Source organism: Gopherus evgoodei, chromosome 4 (assembly GCF_007399415.2).
Source record: "Gopherus evgoodei ecotype Sinaloan lineage chromosome 4, rGopEvg1_v1.p, whole genome shotgun sequence".
NCBI lineage: Eukaryota > Metazoa > Chordata > Testudines > Testudinidae > Gopherus > Gopherus evgoodei.
Genome location: NC_044325.1, coordinates 36,066,822 through 36,083,876, shown reverse-complemented (window position 1 = coordinate 36,083,876; position 17,055 = coordinate 36,066,822). Strand labels below are relative to the sequence as shown.

Below are 17,055 nucleotides of genomic sequence, written 5' to 3'. Positions count from 1 at the left end.
TTTATATTGCACTTATCAGTCATTTCTGAGCACCAGCACATCTAAACTTCACAGCCTGGGATCATCTCTGGTCACTCGCAATAAAACCAGTAATGTTTGTGCCAATCATACAAATGTTCTTGAAGGCAGAAGAGGGGATCAGTATGGAGAGCACCTTTCAACACACCGAGGTTCTCCTAGACTCACACAGCTACCATGTGTCTTCCTTCTATGCTTTGCCTCCCCAAGGCAAGACCCTTCCAGGAGACATAGGACCTAGGGCTCAGGTCAGAAGTTCGCAAACTCATCACAGGCTTCATCTCCTCTTTACAATCTCTCCTTACTAACGAAGGCTACTCCAGCTTGAAAGAGCATAGACCCTGGCCTATGGTTAAAGTCTCCCTTTCATTCCCCTATTGGATCTGTTCCATGAGAATGTACTCCAGTAGCTCAGAGCTGAGTACTCATTGTAACTCTGGGGATTATGATCTATGCATTCATCTACACACTGTAGGTTAGTCTAATTGAATTAATAATAAATATCGCCCCTAGGTGTAGCTTTGCGATGAAAACATGTAACACCGCCAAGACCCAAGGCGGTTACCCCATCAGTGCCATTATTCTAATCTCATGGTCTTTCAGACTGGCCAGCACTTGGTGCAATGCAGTAATCCACTGTGCCAGCTAGGGAAGATGTCACTTTTTAAAATCAACATAAAAAGGTAGAAAGCAAAAATGTTATCCCCTTAACAATAATCTGAAACACTGTGTTGTGTACTTGTGCTCAGCTCAGTTACAAGTATCATGTATCATTGTATTTCACCACAGCTGTGAGCCATGCTTACCTATTCCTAGTCACTCATAAGAATCAAATAGAAATTATTCTTTATTGACAAAATACATTTTAATATTTTATACTAGCTGGCCTTAACCTATTCAGCATGTCAAGCTGCTAAACCTGTTTACTTTACTATTTAAAAATGATTCCCAGTTAGCCAGTGAAATGCCTGAGGACAAACTGAATTCACGAGAGATAAGGTTTGTTCAGAATATCTGACTTGCAGTGACACAACCTGCCTGGATATGAGATAAAGGCCACCACCTTTGAGGTAAAAGAAAGGACAAAATGTTGTGTACACTTGAAAACTGCAACCTGGTTCAGACTACGTGATATTAAGAAATATCCTGGTGTTGCACTCTTTAGCATCCTGTTGAGAGAGAACTCCTAACAGGCAGGAAAAAGTCTTTGTTAGTAAAACAAGAACTTTGCATATCTTTCATCAATGACTTTCACACCTATGGCACGCACATTTCTTGCTTCAATATTCATACCAAGAACTGCTCCATTATGTATTGCACCTCAAGAATAGCAGGAAATGTTAACCTCAGCAGCCCTCTCATGATGTGTATTAGAAATGGATCAGAGCAAAAATCCCAGACCAGAAGCTTTCAACTTGGAAAAGTTCAGATTCAAGTTCAGATTCCACCTTCATAGCTGAATCCCTTCCCATACAGTGGGATGAAGAAAAATACCAGAACTAGGCTTTGGGGAGGTCCAGATGCAAACTCAGATCTGAAATTTGATGTTCAGGCCCATCAGTAATATGTATATAGGCCTTAAATTACTCTCATGGTATAAAATACATACATTTCAACATTTTTCTCAGTTAGGTATAACATAATTATCCTAGAGCAATATATAAGATGAGCAACTGCCAGATGCCAAAATTAATACACATAAAATTAGGGCTGTCAATTAATCGCAGTTAACTCATACAATTAATTCAAAAAAATTAATCTTGATTAAAAAATTATTTACACTTATAACAATAGAATACCAATTAAAATTAAATATTTTTGGATGTTTTTCTACATTTTCAATATTGATTTAAATTACAACACAGAATACAAAGTTCACAGTGCTCTTTTTATGTAATTAGTTTTATTACAAATATATGCACTGTAAAACTGACAAGCAAAAGAAATAGTATTTTTCAATTTACCTCCTACAAGTACAGAAATGCAGTCTCTTTATCATGAAAGTGTAACTTACAAAAGCAGATTTTTGGGGGGGGGTTACGTAACTGCACTCAAAAAATAAAACAGTGTAAAACTTTAAAGCCTACAAGTCCACTCAGTACTACTTCTTATTCTGCCAATCACTAAGACAAACAAAGGTTTGGTTACAATTTGCAGGTGATAATTCTGCCCTGCTTCTTATTTACAATGTCACCTAAAAGTGAGAACAGGCCTTGCATGGCACTTTTGTATCCGGCGTTGCAAGGTATTTACATGCCAGATGCACTAAAAATTCGTTTGCCCCTTCCCTGCTTCGGCCACCATTCCAGAGGACATGCTTCCATGATGATTATGCATGTTAAAAAAACAATGTGTCAATTAGATTTGTGACAGTACTCCTTGTGGAGAGAATTGTATGTCTCCTGCTCTGTTTTACCCACATTCTGCATATATATATCATGTTATAGTAGTCTCTGATGGTGACCCAGCACATGTTGCTTTTAAAAACACTTTCATAGCAGATTTGACAAAACGCAAAGAAGGTACCAATGTGAGATTTCTAAAAATAGCTACACCACTCAACCCAAGGTTTAAGAATCTGAAGTGCCTTCCAAAATCTGAGAGGGACGAGGTGTGGAGCATACTTTCAGAAGTTTTAAAAGAGCAACACTCTGATGCAGAAACTACAAAACCCAAACTACCGAAAAAGAAAATTAACCTTCTGCTCATGGCATCTGACTCAGATGATGAAAATGAACATGCATCAGTCTGCACTGCTTTGGATCATTATCAAACAGAACCCATCAGCAGCATGGAATGGTGGCTGAAATACGAAGGGACATATGAATCTTTAGTGCAGGGGTCAGCAACCTCTGGCACGCGGCTCGCCAGGGTAAGCACCCTGGGGGGCCGGGCCACTTTGTTTACATGCTGCATTGGCAGGTTCAGCCAATCACAGCTCCTAGTGGCCACGGTTCACTGTCCCAGGCCAATGGGGATGGCATGAAGTGGTGCGAGCAAGGGATGTGCTGGCTGTGGCTTCCCGCCGCCCCCATTGGCCTGGGACAGGGAACCGCGGCCAGTGGGAGCCGTAATCAGCCGAACTTGCCTATGTGGCAGGTAAACAAACTGGCCCAGCCCACTAGGGTGCTTACCATGGCAAGCCGCATGCCAGAGGTTGCCGACTCCTGCTTTAGTGCATCTGGCATGTAAATATCTTATAACACCAGTAACAACAGTGCCATGTAGCTCAGTGGTTTGAGCATTGGCCCGCTAAACCCAGCATTGTGAGTTCAATCCTTGAGGGGGCCATTTGGGGATTTAGTTGGGGATTAGTCCTGCTTTGAGCAGGGGGTTGGACTACATGATCTTCTGAGGTCCCTTCCAACCCTAATAATAATCTATGTGAATACCTGTTCACACTTTCAGGTGGCATTGTAAATAAGCAGTAGACAGCATTATCTCCTGCAAATTGTAACCAAACCTTTATTTGGGTGAACAAGAAGTAGGACTGAGTGGACATGTAGGCTCTAAAGTTTTGCACTGTTTTATTTTTGAATGCAGTTTTTTTTTGTTTACCTAATTCTACATTTGTAAGTCAACTTTCAAGATAAAGGGATTGCACTACAGTACTTATATGAGGTGAATTAAAAATACTACTATTTTACAGTGCAAATATTTGTAATAAAAAAATAAAGTGAGCACTGTACACATTGTATTCTGTGTTGTAACTGAAATTAATATATTTGAAAATGTAGTAAACATCCAAAATATGTAATGGTATTCTGTTGTTGTTTAACAGCACAATTAATCTTGATTATTTTTTTTATTCACTTGCCAATCCTAATTAAAATAAGTATAGTTTCCTCTTGTGAACTATAGAGTTGTGAGATTCTCAGCAGTTTGACCAGGAAAGAGGAATTGGGTCCAGCTTCATGCAAAAATGTTGTGAACCTAAGCAAGCCTCTTGCTTCAGTTCTGGACCCGTCACAAAACTCCAGTCCAGGTGAGTATAAAATAGTTTCAAGTTTGCTTGCAAACATTTCACACTGCATTCGAGAATAGATCTGGACTTCCATCTACAAAGTTTTGGGGACATCCTTTCCAGACTCCAGGTCAGAACTTTGAACAACTAAAAATAGGCTGTTCTCCATGAAATTCATCAGAGGTTTTGCACTGAGCCTAATGAATGCTAGGAAAGGACTTTAGCAGACCTCACAACAGTCCCAGGTTTTGCAGTACTCTCCCATTTTGAAGGCCAAAACCTCCTGCCTCAGTTGAAGCGAACATTTCTTCATTCAGGGTCACCTGGGGTGGGAGGTTGGAATCTCCAGGCTCTTTGTTTGAGAGGGCCCCAAAATCAAGTGGCATTATGACCTGGCATATGGGATTGCAGCAACACTCAGGACTGTCCCATCTGCCCCTCCATAGATGCAAATGGAGGGGCCCATGGGCCAAATATGTGTGGCACCGCAACGAAGTGTGCTAGATTGCAATGCCAATCAAATCTGGTCCATATACACCTCTGTCTCTAGCTATGGAGCGGGATAGGGGCCAGACATGAGTGGCGCTGTGTCCCACTTCAGCCATTTGAAATGTTGGGAGCTATGTTTTAGTGTGTGAATACTTATGCACTGCAGACCTCATCAATAAAGCTCAATCATGTACCTCAATATTGAGGTTCAGTGCTGCAGTTTGAGCTGCTCCCAGTAAATGGGGATAGAACATTCTCAGACTGAAATGCTAAACACATCAGGCCAAATTCAACCCTAGTGTATCTTCTTTGACTTCAGATGATCCACACCAGCACTGAATATAGTCCCCTCGACACTACTGTAGAATAGAGCAAGTGTTGTCACTCTTCTGAAGTGAAATTCTAATCTTCCTCATCAAAACAGATTTTCACTACAAGAATTCTGGACTTTTTGTGTAGGATTCATTTATTCAATGAATGGCTATCTTATTAATGAAGCCCAGCTTTGTCAGTCAAGCCAGCAGGAAATGTTCTTACATTAGTGTGCACAGGCCTAACAGCAAATAAATGAAGCCAACTCCTAAATGCTTTAATGTGAATTCAGCAATGGTGAAAGCTGCCAAATTCGAAGCACTGCAAACAGGAACATGTAACACACAGCCAGCAGCAATGCAGACCTTTTCACAAAATCTTGACTGGAAGGCACCACCTAAAGAACAGAAAGAGGATTATCAAGTCCTTATACCCATTTGGTCTTTGACCCCTCTGTTGAGGCTGCTAGTTGGGATGGTGAACATTGGCAATACCTACACTTCTTGAGCGGAACCTAGAACGAGACCAATTCATTTCACACAGGCCACCAAGCAGCTCTCAGGTGATAACTTCTGTCACTACCCATTTGGGTTAGATTCAGAACAGAGACTTCAAGCTGGAAGGCTCCCTACCACATTGCCAATCCCCCTGAGCCATCCAGTCACCCTGTGGTTTGGACTTAGCAATGAAATACTAAACTCATTTCTCAGAACTTCCAGGAAGAGGCTCAAAAAAAAATTATATATATTTCCTCCTCCACCATGAGTTGCTGTCTCCCTCACATCTCACCTGAATCAGAGTCTCCAGCTCCATTGGGGTCACACAAACATGCTCCCGAAGGAAATCTGCCTTCTCTGAGGCTATTGTATTTTTCTGGCTGCTTTCAAAAGGCTGCTCCAGGGCACGGAAGACAAGACCTCCAGTTACCAGGTAAGCTACAACCACAACGAAGATGGCCGTCACTGTTTTCCACTTCATGACTGTCTGCAAGCCCTGAGAGGTGGTTTCCATGGTGGCGACCACAGTGGTACGGGAAGAAACAGAGAGTCGTGGAGCTGGATGGTGCCCGTTAGTCTTGGGCTCACAAGCTGGCATGGCTGAGGGAACAGCCACTGAAATGCAAAACAAAGGATGTTAAAAATAGGTTTGGTAGAAATATATATATATACACACACACATACACGGGGGGCTATCAAATGATTAAAAAATAATTGCAATTAATTGCAAGGTTAAAAAATGCTTGCAATTAATCGCAGTTTTAATCGCACTGTTAAAGAATAGAAAACCAATTTTAATTAATTATAAATATTTTGGGTATTTTTCTACATTTTCAAATATATTGATTTCAATTACAATGCAGAATACAGAGTATACAGCGCTCACTTTATATTTTTATTACAAATATTTGCACTGTAAAAAAGATAAACAAAATAAATAGTATTTTACAATTCACCTCACACAAGTACTGTAATGAAATCTCTTTATCGTGAAAATGCAATTTACAAATGTAGATATTTCTTTACATAACTGCGCTCAAAAATAAAGCAATGTAAAACATTAGAGCCTACAAATCAAAGCATGAAGAGGCATACAAATGTTTATCATATCTGGCACATGAATACCTTGCAACGCCAACCTACAACAGTGCCTTGTGGATGCCTGTTCTCACTTTCTGGTGACATTGTAAATAAGAAGTGGGCAGCTACCTTTCCTGTAAATGTGCACAAATTTGTTTGTCTTAATGATTGGCTGAACAATAAGTAGGACTGAGTAGACTTATATGAGGTGAATTGAAAAATACTATTTCTTTTGTTTATCATTCTTACAGTGCAAATATTTGTAATAAAATTGTAACATAAAGTAAGCACTGTACTCTTTGTATTCTGCACTGTAATTGAAATCAATATATTTGAAAATGTATTCAAACAACCAAAAGCATTTTCACAGTTACAGGAAATAATTACTTCATGACAATAGACACGGACATTCAAAAAGTCCTTTAAAACACAAGTTGTCAACATCATATGTCAAAATATACAGAGTAAATATCCTTAAATCAAATGTTAATATGTTCTCAAACTGCATTTTTTAAAAACTATGCCTATCTGTAAAATTCTAATTTTCCTCAGATTGTGTATATATGGTGAAATCAATGTTTATCAACATTTACCAATACAAATTTAATCATTCCAAACCTCATTAAAAATTAAAATCTCTAATTGAAAGCATAGCTGGGATCTTTATGTATCTGTACATATAATTTTGTAAAGTATTATGTCCAAGATACACAGAAGAACCTTGTTACTTTGTAATGATAATCTTAAACTGAAGGGATACCTTCCCTCAAAGGATCCAACCGCATTTCACATATTCTTACAAATTATTCACAGAGATCATTTCACCCATACTTCTAAGGACACACCAGCTGATGCAACAATTCAGGAAAAAAGTGAAGAAGAGTTTATCCAATGAGAACACCAACTGGGATTTTAAATTGGCAGAATGTAGATCACGCAAAATTGAGTTTTGTTGGAACACTGGAATTAGCATCCTATTTTTACATAATTAATTATGAATTATTATGGAGTCATTAGTGACCAGAAGTGGTTAGAACTAGACCTAGTAGAATAGTAAAACATTTCTTTTCAAATATCTTGATAAATCAAAAGGCTGAGTTTGATTTACTATGATTTGTGGGACCAAATGATTCATAAGTACACAGAAAGCCACTAGGTTTTTGTGAAAATGTTCATGAATCCTGAGAGTTTTAAAGATTTTAGCAGGAAACATGCTTCATCCAATCTTCTGTGCCAGACATTTACTATTCGTGAAGTGTGAAATTCACCACTATGCAGAGAGTCAGCACAAGGTCTATGTGTCACTTAAGTTCTGCTTAAGCCCTCAGAATAGGGCTACCTAGGCCCTTGACCTGACATGCTACTTGTCAAACTGAACTGACTATATACATAAGATACCATATGGGTTTTAGATGCTAGATTCATTTTAAACAGAACCTCTGCTGCAACCTTAACTGTGGTGCCACTATCATTACTCCATAATCACTTTGAGACCTCATTGGTTTTTCAGTGTCTCTTAACCTTTCCAGACTAGTGTACCCCTTTCAGGATTCTGATTTGTCTTGCATACCCCAAGTTTCACCTCACTTAAAAATACTTGCTTTTAAAAATCAGACAAAATACAAAAAGCGTCAAAGTACACCACTACTGAAAAATTGCTGACTCTCTCATTTTTACCATACAGTTATAAAATAAATCAAATGGAATATAAATGTTGTACTTACATTTCAGTGTATAGTATATAGAGCAATATAAATAAGTCATTGTCTGTATAAAATTTTAGTCTGTAACTTTGCTAGTGACTGTTATGTAGCCTGCTGGAAAACTAGGCAAATATCTAGATGAATTGATGTACTATACACCCTGGAAGACCTCTGTGTACTCCCGGGGTACCCATACCCGTGGTGGGGAATCACTGGTTTAAGTCACAAATGAAATGAAACTAGATAACAAAAATGTAGCCTCTGGTGCTAAACCAAGGCTGACTTTACCCTCCAAGTACCTTAGCCTCTTCAAATTGAGGACTACACTTAGATTTTTACTGCATCTAGGGGGAAGCAGTATTGTGAAGTGTCTGACTACATACAATTTGAACATACCAGCGTGATTACACCATTAACTAGACAATGGGTTACAATTCTCTCCCAGCAGAAGAACAATTTGTGGGTACGGAATAATTTACAGAAATTGCTGTCTACTAAAAATCAATTTGTCCTAAAACCGGTACTTGCTTAAGCATTACTTTGGGGATGGATCCTCAACCTGTAGAATGATCAACATACTACAGAAACCTACTGAATGTAAAAGCAGCAAAGAGTCCTGTGGCACCTTATAAACTAACAGACGTATTGGAGCATACTACTACTGCTACTGAATGTAGTTCTCTTCACGTGTAAGTTTAATACTGAGCTAGCACATGAAACCAGCTTGCACCCAGGGATCAGAAGGAAAGCAGCTTTTCTGTCACTAATCCCCTCTCTACTTTCCCCCACATCCCAAGGATTTGTTGGCATGAACATGTGGGGAGTCAAAGTCCTGAATTCTAATCCCAGCTCTGCTGCAACCTCCCTATATTTTGGGGCAAGTTATTTCACCTTTTCGTCTCAGTTTCCCATCTGTAAAATGGGAATAATAATGCTAACTCTTCTACCTCACAAGGATGTTGTGAGAATTAGTGCTGGCATGGTACTTTCAGTATATTAAGGGCTGTAAAAATGCTGAGTTTTACTAAAATACAATCACTTCAGGAATGAAGTGGAGAGATAGTTTAACAATACATAGCAGCACCACAAAACAGTTTAGGAAAGTGAAAAATGCCATACCCACTTGAAACAGCAAATTCCATTTACAATTACCACACAATTACCCAAACTGGAATTTAGCTGGGAAATTAAGATTTACACCCTCATTTATCCAAAAAGGTGACATGGGATCTTTAGTAACAGAAACTGGCCATGAGGTTTTTAAATGTCATTTGAAAGGAATGTTGCCATATGGAGAGCTCCCAGCATCCCTCATAGCAGTGTCAAGAGAAACAAAAGATACATTTGACTTTGAACATATTAAACTCATGCAGTAGGTATCCCTGCCTAAAAGAAATAAAAGGGGATCTATGACATAACTGATATTTACAGCAGTTTAAGTTATCGTTTTGTGCTTGTGATTGGCTCGACTATAAAACCACAAGAAAGGAATAAGTCTTGCAGATGCACACGGTGTTCCATCTGCAAAGGGCAAAATGAAACAATTGGTAAAAAGGTGTTACACAGCTAGCCACACAATATAGTGTGGTTGTTGAATAGGCCACAGCTGTTATGATATTTTATAAGTTGGAAACTTGGAGCGTATTAGGCATAATGGAACCAATGCTGTCTAGATTCTAGACTATTGAATGCAAGGATGACATTAGATGGTGATTGGATGATGCTAGTGTGTAGCTAACCGCACATTATAGAAATAAGTAAATGTAGAGTATAAAAAGCAAAAATAAAACATGAAATTATGACCAATTTGGAACAGTGACCACTGCAACTTACATCCCCGGCAGAGTAAATTAGAGCAATCTTGACCTCCCCATTTCTGTATTTGTGCTAAGCTGTCTTTAGTTAGAACAAAATGACTTAATAAAACCATCTCAGCTGAGCTATTTGAGGACCACTGGTTTAGATCATCCATCAATGAGACATCAAACTTTTTAGGGTCATGACCCCCCTTAGCCTGGTCCATGCCCTCCAGGAGCGGGGCCATGGATAGGGGTAAGGGAGCCAAGGCTGAGGGCACAGCTGGGGCCGTGGCTGGGGCCAAGGCTGCATGTGCAATCCAAGTCTGGGGGCAGGGCTGGGAGTGGAGCCCCGGCCGGGGCCCGAAGCTGGGGGTTGGGACCGGGCTAGGAGCAGAGACAAGCACAGGGCCAGGAGCCAGGGCCGCAGCTAGGAGCAGAGTGGGCATGACTGGAGGTGAGGCTGGACAGGACCTGCACTAGGGGTTTGAGCGCCCTAGGCAGACGGCAATTTTGCCACCCCGTGCGCTGGTCCCGCGGCTCCGGTGGAGCTGCCGCAGTCGTGCCTGCAGGAGGTCCACCGGAGCTGCGTGAGCAGCCGACTGTCCGCAGGCACGACTGCGGCAGCTCCACCGGAGCCGCAGAGCACCGGACCCTCCACAGGCACCACTGCGGCAGCTCTACTGGAGCCACCTGCCGCCTCCTCCAGCAAAACGGCGCCCACCATTTATTCTGGCGCCCTAGGCGATTGTTTAGGCTGCCTAAATGGTACCGCCGGCCCTGCGGCTGGAGCAGAACTGGTGGCAGAGCAGGGCTGGGTAGCACTTCCTCCCCACCCTGCCATGGGGGCTGGCCCAGACCCAGCCATGCCCCCCTGAATGTTCCTCCATGCCACCTGAGGGGGGCGCACCCCACAGTTTGGGAACCTCTGGGTAGATCTACATGAATCTATCTAACAGATATAAAAATCAGTTCATTGTAGTTAAATATTACATCCAATACAATTATGCTAAAAGAACATTAAGATTGCAAAGTCAAGGACTCAAAAGTTAGGAAGTGCCTGACTTAAGGTTGCCTGTGTATATGTATTATGATATAGTCTTAGATTACATGAGCACATAGTGTTTTTTCCATAGGATCTCATTCAGCGTGTAGGACAGTTGATGCTCATTGAATGGGTAGCCATTCAATAGTTCTCTTCATCTTCATCATTCAGTGTCTGGTCCCATGTACTACTTTCAGCACATCATCCAAACCCTGTTCTGGATATAGAATTATTAATTTCCCCACAGGTTTTTTCTATGGTGCTCTGATCATAGTATCTGAGTCCTATATAAACATCAAAAAAATTATCTTCACAACACCCCTGTGAGGTGCTGTGGCTTTATACCCATTTACATATGGGGAACTGAGGCACAGAAAGTAAGGCCAAAAATGTCGACAAATTTCAAGTTCCCCATCCGAGAAGCCAAGAGCCTGATTCTTTCAGAGTACTCAGCATTTTTATATCCAGAGCACAGGTCCCATTGACCTTAGTCCAGTCAGCAAACAGGACTTACGAAGGGATGGATCATACCCAAGCAGATGGAATCAAAAAATTCAGCTGCCAGAACCTATCGAGGCTCTGCTGAGCATGTACGAATTGCAATTTCAGAGGCTTATAACTTGATCAAATTTGAGTGGATTTTCACAGAGACAGCACAAGGCATATCCCTGACACCAGGAAAACTCATCCTGACAAATTTCAGGTCCCTGCTTCAAAGCAGGGAGAGGCCAGAGCTTCTCAGTGAAACCACTGTAAGAATGCTGGGGGCATGGGTTATTTCTTCTTTTTAAAAATAGAAAAGAAAAACATGTATTTTTCCCCTCACCTCATTCTTGGCTAGAGCTCACCCATTTTAGGGGACACTTCCCAAAAAAGTTCAGCATGAGGCAGCTAATTCGTATTGAAAATTTCAGCCTCAACAATTTAAGGCTGGCAAAGTTATAAGCAACTGAAAATATGGTCTTGTAATGTCAAGAAACCTCAATATAGGTGTTGCTACCAGCTCTAATGATAACATGTTTGGTTGACTGCACAGGAATAAATGAATTCATTTCACAAGCTCTCCAAGTGGCTTTGCAATACTATTATTTTATTATAAGACAAACGTAGTGCACAAGAACAGGGGAATGTGTATTAGCAAATGCAAAACAAAATCCCTGTTCTGTTAATCCCTTATTGTGTTTCAGAATAAACCACTATCAGAATGGACCTTTCCTAGGGCAATGTTTGTTAAATCATATTGAAGGTGAATTAATCTGCCTCATTAAAAGCAATGATGAATTTACACACACACACACACACACACACACACACTATACTGGCAAAAATGCAGCCCTCAAAGGAAAGTGTGTTTTGACAGAGGCCTTTTCCCAGTGAGAGGATGCCAGTGGGGAAAGCAAGATCCTGTTTGTTTGGACAAGCCTTAGAGTGAAACAAGCAGAAGACACTAATGTTACCAACTGCATTAAATGTCTGCTTCTGCACTGCCATTAACCTCTGAAAGAGCCATGCTATGAGAGTCAAGCCTTGGAAATCCTTCTGCACTTACATGAATAGAATAGCCAGGTTTTGTATTAGTACAGAGGGATTTGCACATGAGACTTCTAACAACACACGATGAGAGTTAACCTAGCAAAACGCCAGCCACTTATGGGCAAGCAGGTTAGGGCAGGGCAAAAGGGTGAAATGTAAAATATTATTACTAAAAGGATGTACACTGTATTGACTGACGAGCCTTTTGCCTAGGTATTCTGGCTATATTGCTTTAATCATTTATTTGTGGCTAAGGATTAAGTAGTTAATGACTTGAATGCTTGGATCTGGAGATTTTGTTCTATGTGCCAGCTAAGAATATGAACCCTCCCCTGATAGATCATGAGTAAGAGAACTTTGCGTGTTACAAGTCTGATCCTGCTTCCACCACAGTCAGTCGTGGAGTTGTCAGGATTGGGGCCTAGAAAATGTTCAGGGAAAAATATCCTGTATGAATGTATAGTAGGGAACAATCCTGCACTGGCCCCTTAGAGAAGAGCTAGATGACCTAACAAGGTTTTTCCCATCTTCATTGTTGCCAACTCTCACAATTTTAGCATGAGTCTCCTATTGGTATTTTTCTTAAATCCCCAGCTCCTGGATGCAAGTGATTGCATGAGAATATCAGTCAGTAACAGACAAAGGGAGTGCAGCCTCCCACCTTGTGCCTGCAGGGATCATGCATCACTGTCCCTGCAGCAGTGCAGAGCTCCCTCTGCAGCCTCACATGGGCCCTCACTCCCTCAACAGCGGAATTGCAAAAAGATGTCTGCATGGCCACAGGGCTGGTGACACCAGATCCCTGTTGGTGCAAGGAAGACTCACAGACTCATAGACTCTAGGACTGGAAGGGACCTCGAGAGGTCATCGAGTCCAGTCCCCTGCCCTCATGGCAGGACCAAATACTGTCTAGACCATTCCTAATAGACATTTATCTAACCTACTCTTAAATATCTCCAGAGATGGAGATTCCACAACTTCCCTAGGCAATCTATTCCAGTGTTTAACTACCCTGACAGTTAGGAACTTTTTCCTAATGTCCAACCTAAATCTCCCTTGCTGCAGTTTAAGCCCATTGCTTCTTGTTCTATCATTGGAGGCTAAGGTGAACAAGTTTTCTCCCTCCTCCTGATGACACCCTTTTAGATACCTGAAAACTGATATCAGGTCCCCTCTCAGTCTTCTCTTTTCCAAACTAAACAAATCCAATTCCTTCAGCCTTCCTTCATAGGTCATGTTCTCAAGACCTTTAATCATTCTTGTTGCTCTTCTCTGGACCCTCTCCAATTTCTCCACATCTTTCTTGAAATGCGGTGCCCAGAACTGGACACAATATACTCCAGTTGAGGCCTAACCAGCGCAGAGTAAAGCGGAAGAATGACTTCTCGTGTCTTGTTTACAACACACCTGTTAATGCATCCCAGAATCATGTTTGCTTTTTTTGCAACAGCATTACACTGTTGACTCACATTTAGCTAGACAAAGGTGGGGTGAAATGTACGATACATTGGCTCTTCTGCAATTACTAGTCAACAACATTCACTTTTTAAGAAATACATTTCTTTTAGAATTCTCTTCTCTTGAAAACTTGTTATGAAATGAATACAGCAACTCCTCACTAAATGTTGGAGTTATGTTCCTGAAAAATGCGACTTTAAGTGAAACAATGTTAAGCAAATCCAGTTTCCCCATAAGAATGGATGTAAATGAAGGTGTTAGGTTCCAGGGAATTTTTTTTTACCATACAGTACAGTACTATAGTTGGGAGGTGCCCCCACCTTACCCCACACAGGCACAGCCCACTGGCATTGGGGACAATGAGGCAGGCAAGGAGGCTGAAGGTGCTGTAGGCTAGGAGAATCATAGCTTCCCCTTCTCTGCAAGCACCAGGGGTGGGGGGCTCAACCCTCAGCCCGCCCATGCCCCCTTTTCCCCAAGCCACCACCCTTAACCCACCTCTTCTTCCCAGGGCTTCCTGGGGGGGGGAAGTGGGGCAATTTGCCCCAGGCCCCACAGGGGCCCCCACGAGAGTTTTTCGGGGTCCCTGGAGCAGGGTCCTTCACTCGCTCCGGGGACCCTGGAAAACTCTGACGGGGTGTGGCCTCCAGAGCTTATTTTGCTGCGGGTCAGTGCAGCTCGAGCCCAGCTGCATGAGGAGCACGAGGAGAGGAGAGGCAGGCAGCAGCAGGAGAGGCGCATGCCACGCGACCCCTCAACAGCCGTCTGCTGAGCGCTTATGAGTCACGCTAGTTCCTCCCCTGCCATAAGCCACCCAACAGGGGCTGCGGGCGGGGCAGCACATGGACCCACCCTGGCTGCCCCTAAGGCTAGGAGCCAGACATGTGGTGCTGACCAGAGCCGTCAGGATCCCTTTTTGAACCGGTGTTCTGGTCCAAAACTGGACATCTGGTCACCCTAATCCTAGTCCCCTGCCTAGCCCCTGCTTAATTTTCAGCCAAACTCAAAATAAATAGTTCATCTTAAAAATTTTAAAGATAAAAATAATAAGGTTACATAGCACCTTACCAGTTAGGGAAGCTCCGAAGAGCAGCCCCTGCAAAAACAGTCCTGAGGATGAGACTGGAACACAAACTGAGACTGCCTTCCTGGCTTGTGCTAGAAGGATGCAGACGGCCTGGGAAGAGGTGAACTTGCTTATGTTCACAGCATAACACAAACACTCCTGCTGGAAGGTTGCAATTCTGCTGTACCCACATGGACTGCGAGCCAGCTGAGCCAAATTGGCCTGCCCTGCCCCAACACTAAGAACTCAGGGTCCACTGGTCCTAAGGGTCATCCAGCCCCTGAGGAAGGAGGGATAAAGAGCTCCCCCACCATTGAGGTTCAGGGTGCCCCCAGGGGAGGGCCACATTTAATTTGAACTGATCAGACTATTCTAAGTGCAGAAGACAGACAGGTTTGTTCCTTCAGAAGTGGTTTTCCTTCTCAATGGCCCACTCATCGCATTGAAAAATTAATACCCAAAGATTTTCCTATTTAAAACAGTGTGAAAAGACTGAAAGGTGAGCAGCTCAACCGTGGAGAATGCATTGATCTTCCACCTCTAAAGCCTGGGCTTTCTGAGGGAAATTGGTTTGTACTCTTTGCTTTCACATCTCAAAAAAGAAAGAAAGAAAGAAAGAAAGAAAGAAAGAAAGAAAGAAAGAAAGAAAGAAAGAAAGAAAGAAAAGCACACACACAACAAACTCTGAAGTGATTTCAACTGAACTGGCTGCTTAGGGAAAGATAACAGAGCTGTGCGTGTGGGGAAGAGTTAGGACAGGGTTATACAGGAGGAAACAATGAAGCAACCAGTGCATTAAGCTATTAGCCACATGTGTTTCTCAACCAGGTGTGTGAAGTAGAAAAGGCAGTGAGGATTTAACAGAAGCAGAAAACACATGTTATGCAGGAAGTGGGAGGTTGTTACAGGCATAATGTTATTTAGGAGTGTCTATACACATATAGCACACAAAAACCCCCCACCAATTGTGCCCTTTGCGTTATCATTGCATGGTTAGTCACTGTCTGGCCAACTTACCTGCTTGTTCCACTTTCCTCCACTCTCCATCTCTATCTGCTGTGTCTTATAGGGCCAGAAGTAGTGAAGTGAAGTGCTCAGCATCAATTTAGCAACAAAATAAGTGACCAGATTTTCACACATTGAGTGCTGAGTTCTACTGAAAATCTGACCCTAATTGTGGGTGCTGAGCACTTGAAAATCTGATCCTGAGCTTTTCTGAACATCTGGCTCCTTGAGGGTAAATTGTGGGAAACTGGGATTGTGCCTTCCTTTGTGTTTGTACAACACCTTAGCACACTATGGGCACTACCATAAATACTAAATAATTAATGGGTGAAGTTCAGGTTGTGATGAAGACATGAGAGACAAAATCCTCCCTTCTGGCTGGGAAAATGTACGAAAATGCAGCTCAGCATTCCCATGACTGTTGCTCCAGCCTGAGTCAGAATAGCAACCACAGCCCCTCTGTGGGCACTGGATCCATGTAACTGCCCGCTCTCCATATTGGCCTCTGCAACACTGGCAGGGACACCCTGTACTCTCTGGGGCTGCACCTCTAGTAGCATCCAACTGCAGGGCTTAAGCACAGCAGAGGATCTGGCGCTAGCCTGCCACAGCAGGGAGAATTTCACACCCTAGTGTTTGTGAAGTACCTTGCCAGAAGGTGCTATAAAAGAGTAAAGTGTTAGTATTATATTTGCTTTCAATGAAAGCAAAGCTGAAGACATCACTTGCTGAGAGAATGCACATAGTGCCTCGGAGCAAATGGCTTTACACTGCAGCAGCATCCCACCGGTGAAGTCTAACATCATTTTACCTAACGAGGAGTCTCTAATGCAGTAATAGTGCTGCTGACATCAGCAACATCTCAGCAATTTACTGCAAAGGCAGCCCTCAGCGGCAACAAATTCAACTAAGGACTGAAAGTGAGAGATGGGTAGAAGAGGTATAAATGGTGATGTAACCTTAAAAAAAAAAAAGAGGCTGAGTATGTTGTTAAAAACAACATAGTATGCTGATTACCCCCAAAGGTTCCTGCCCAGCGGTGGCTTTTTGCCAGTGTTTACAGGATTTGCTTTGGGAGAGAGAAATATC

At 42.2% G+C, this 17,055-nt stretch overlaps 1 protein-coding gene across 1 annotated transcript in view; it reads right to left on the bottom strand.

The window, feature by feature from the left end:
• Positions 1-17,055, bottom strand: part of KCNK10 (potassium two pore domain channel subfamily K member 10) — a 101,649-nt gene that overhangs the window by 57,049 nt on the left and 27,545 nt on the right. Inside the window, exon 2 of the mRNA XM_030558970.1 lies at positions 5,573-5,895. Within this exon, the coding sequence (XP_030414830.1) occupies positions 5,573-5,895 (323 nt within the window). The remainder of the gene's footprint in view (positions 1-5,572; positions 5,896-17,055) is intronic.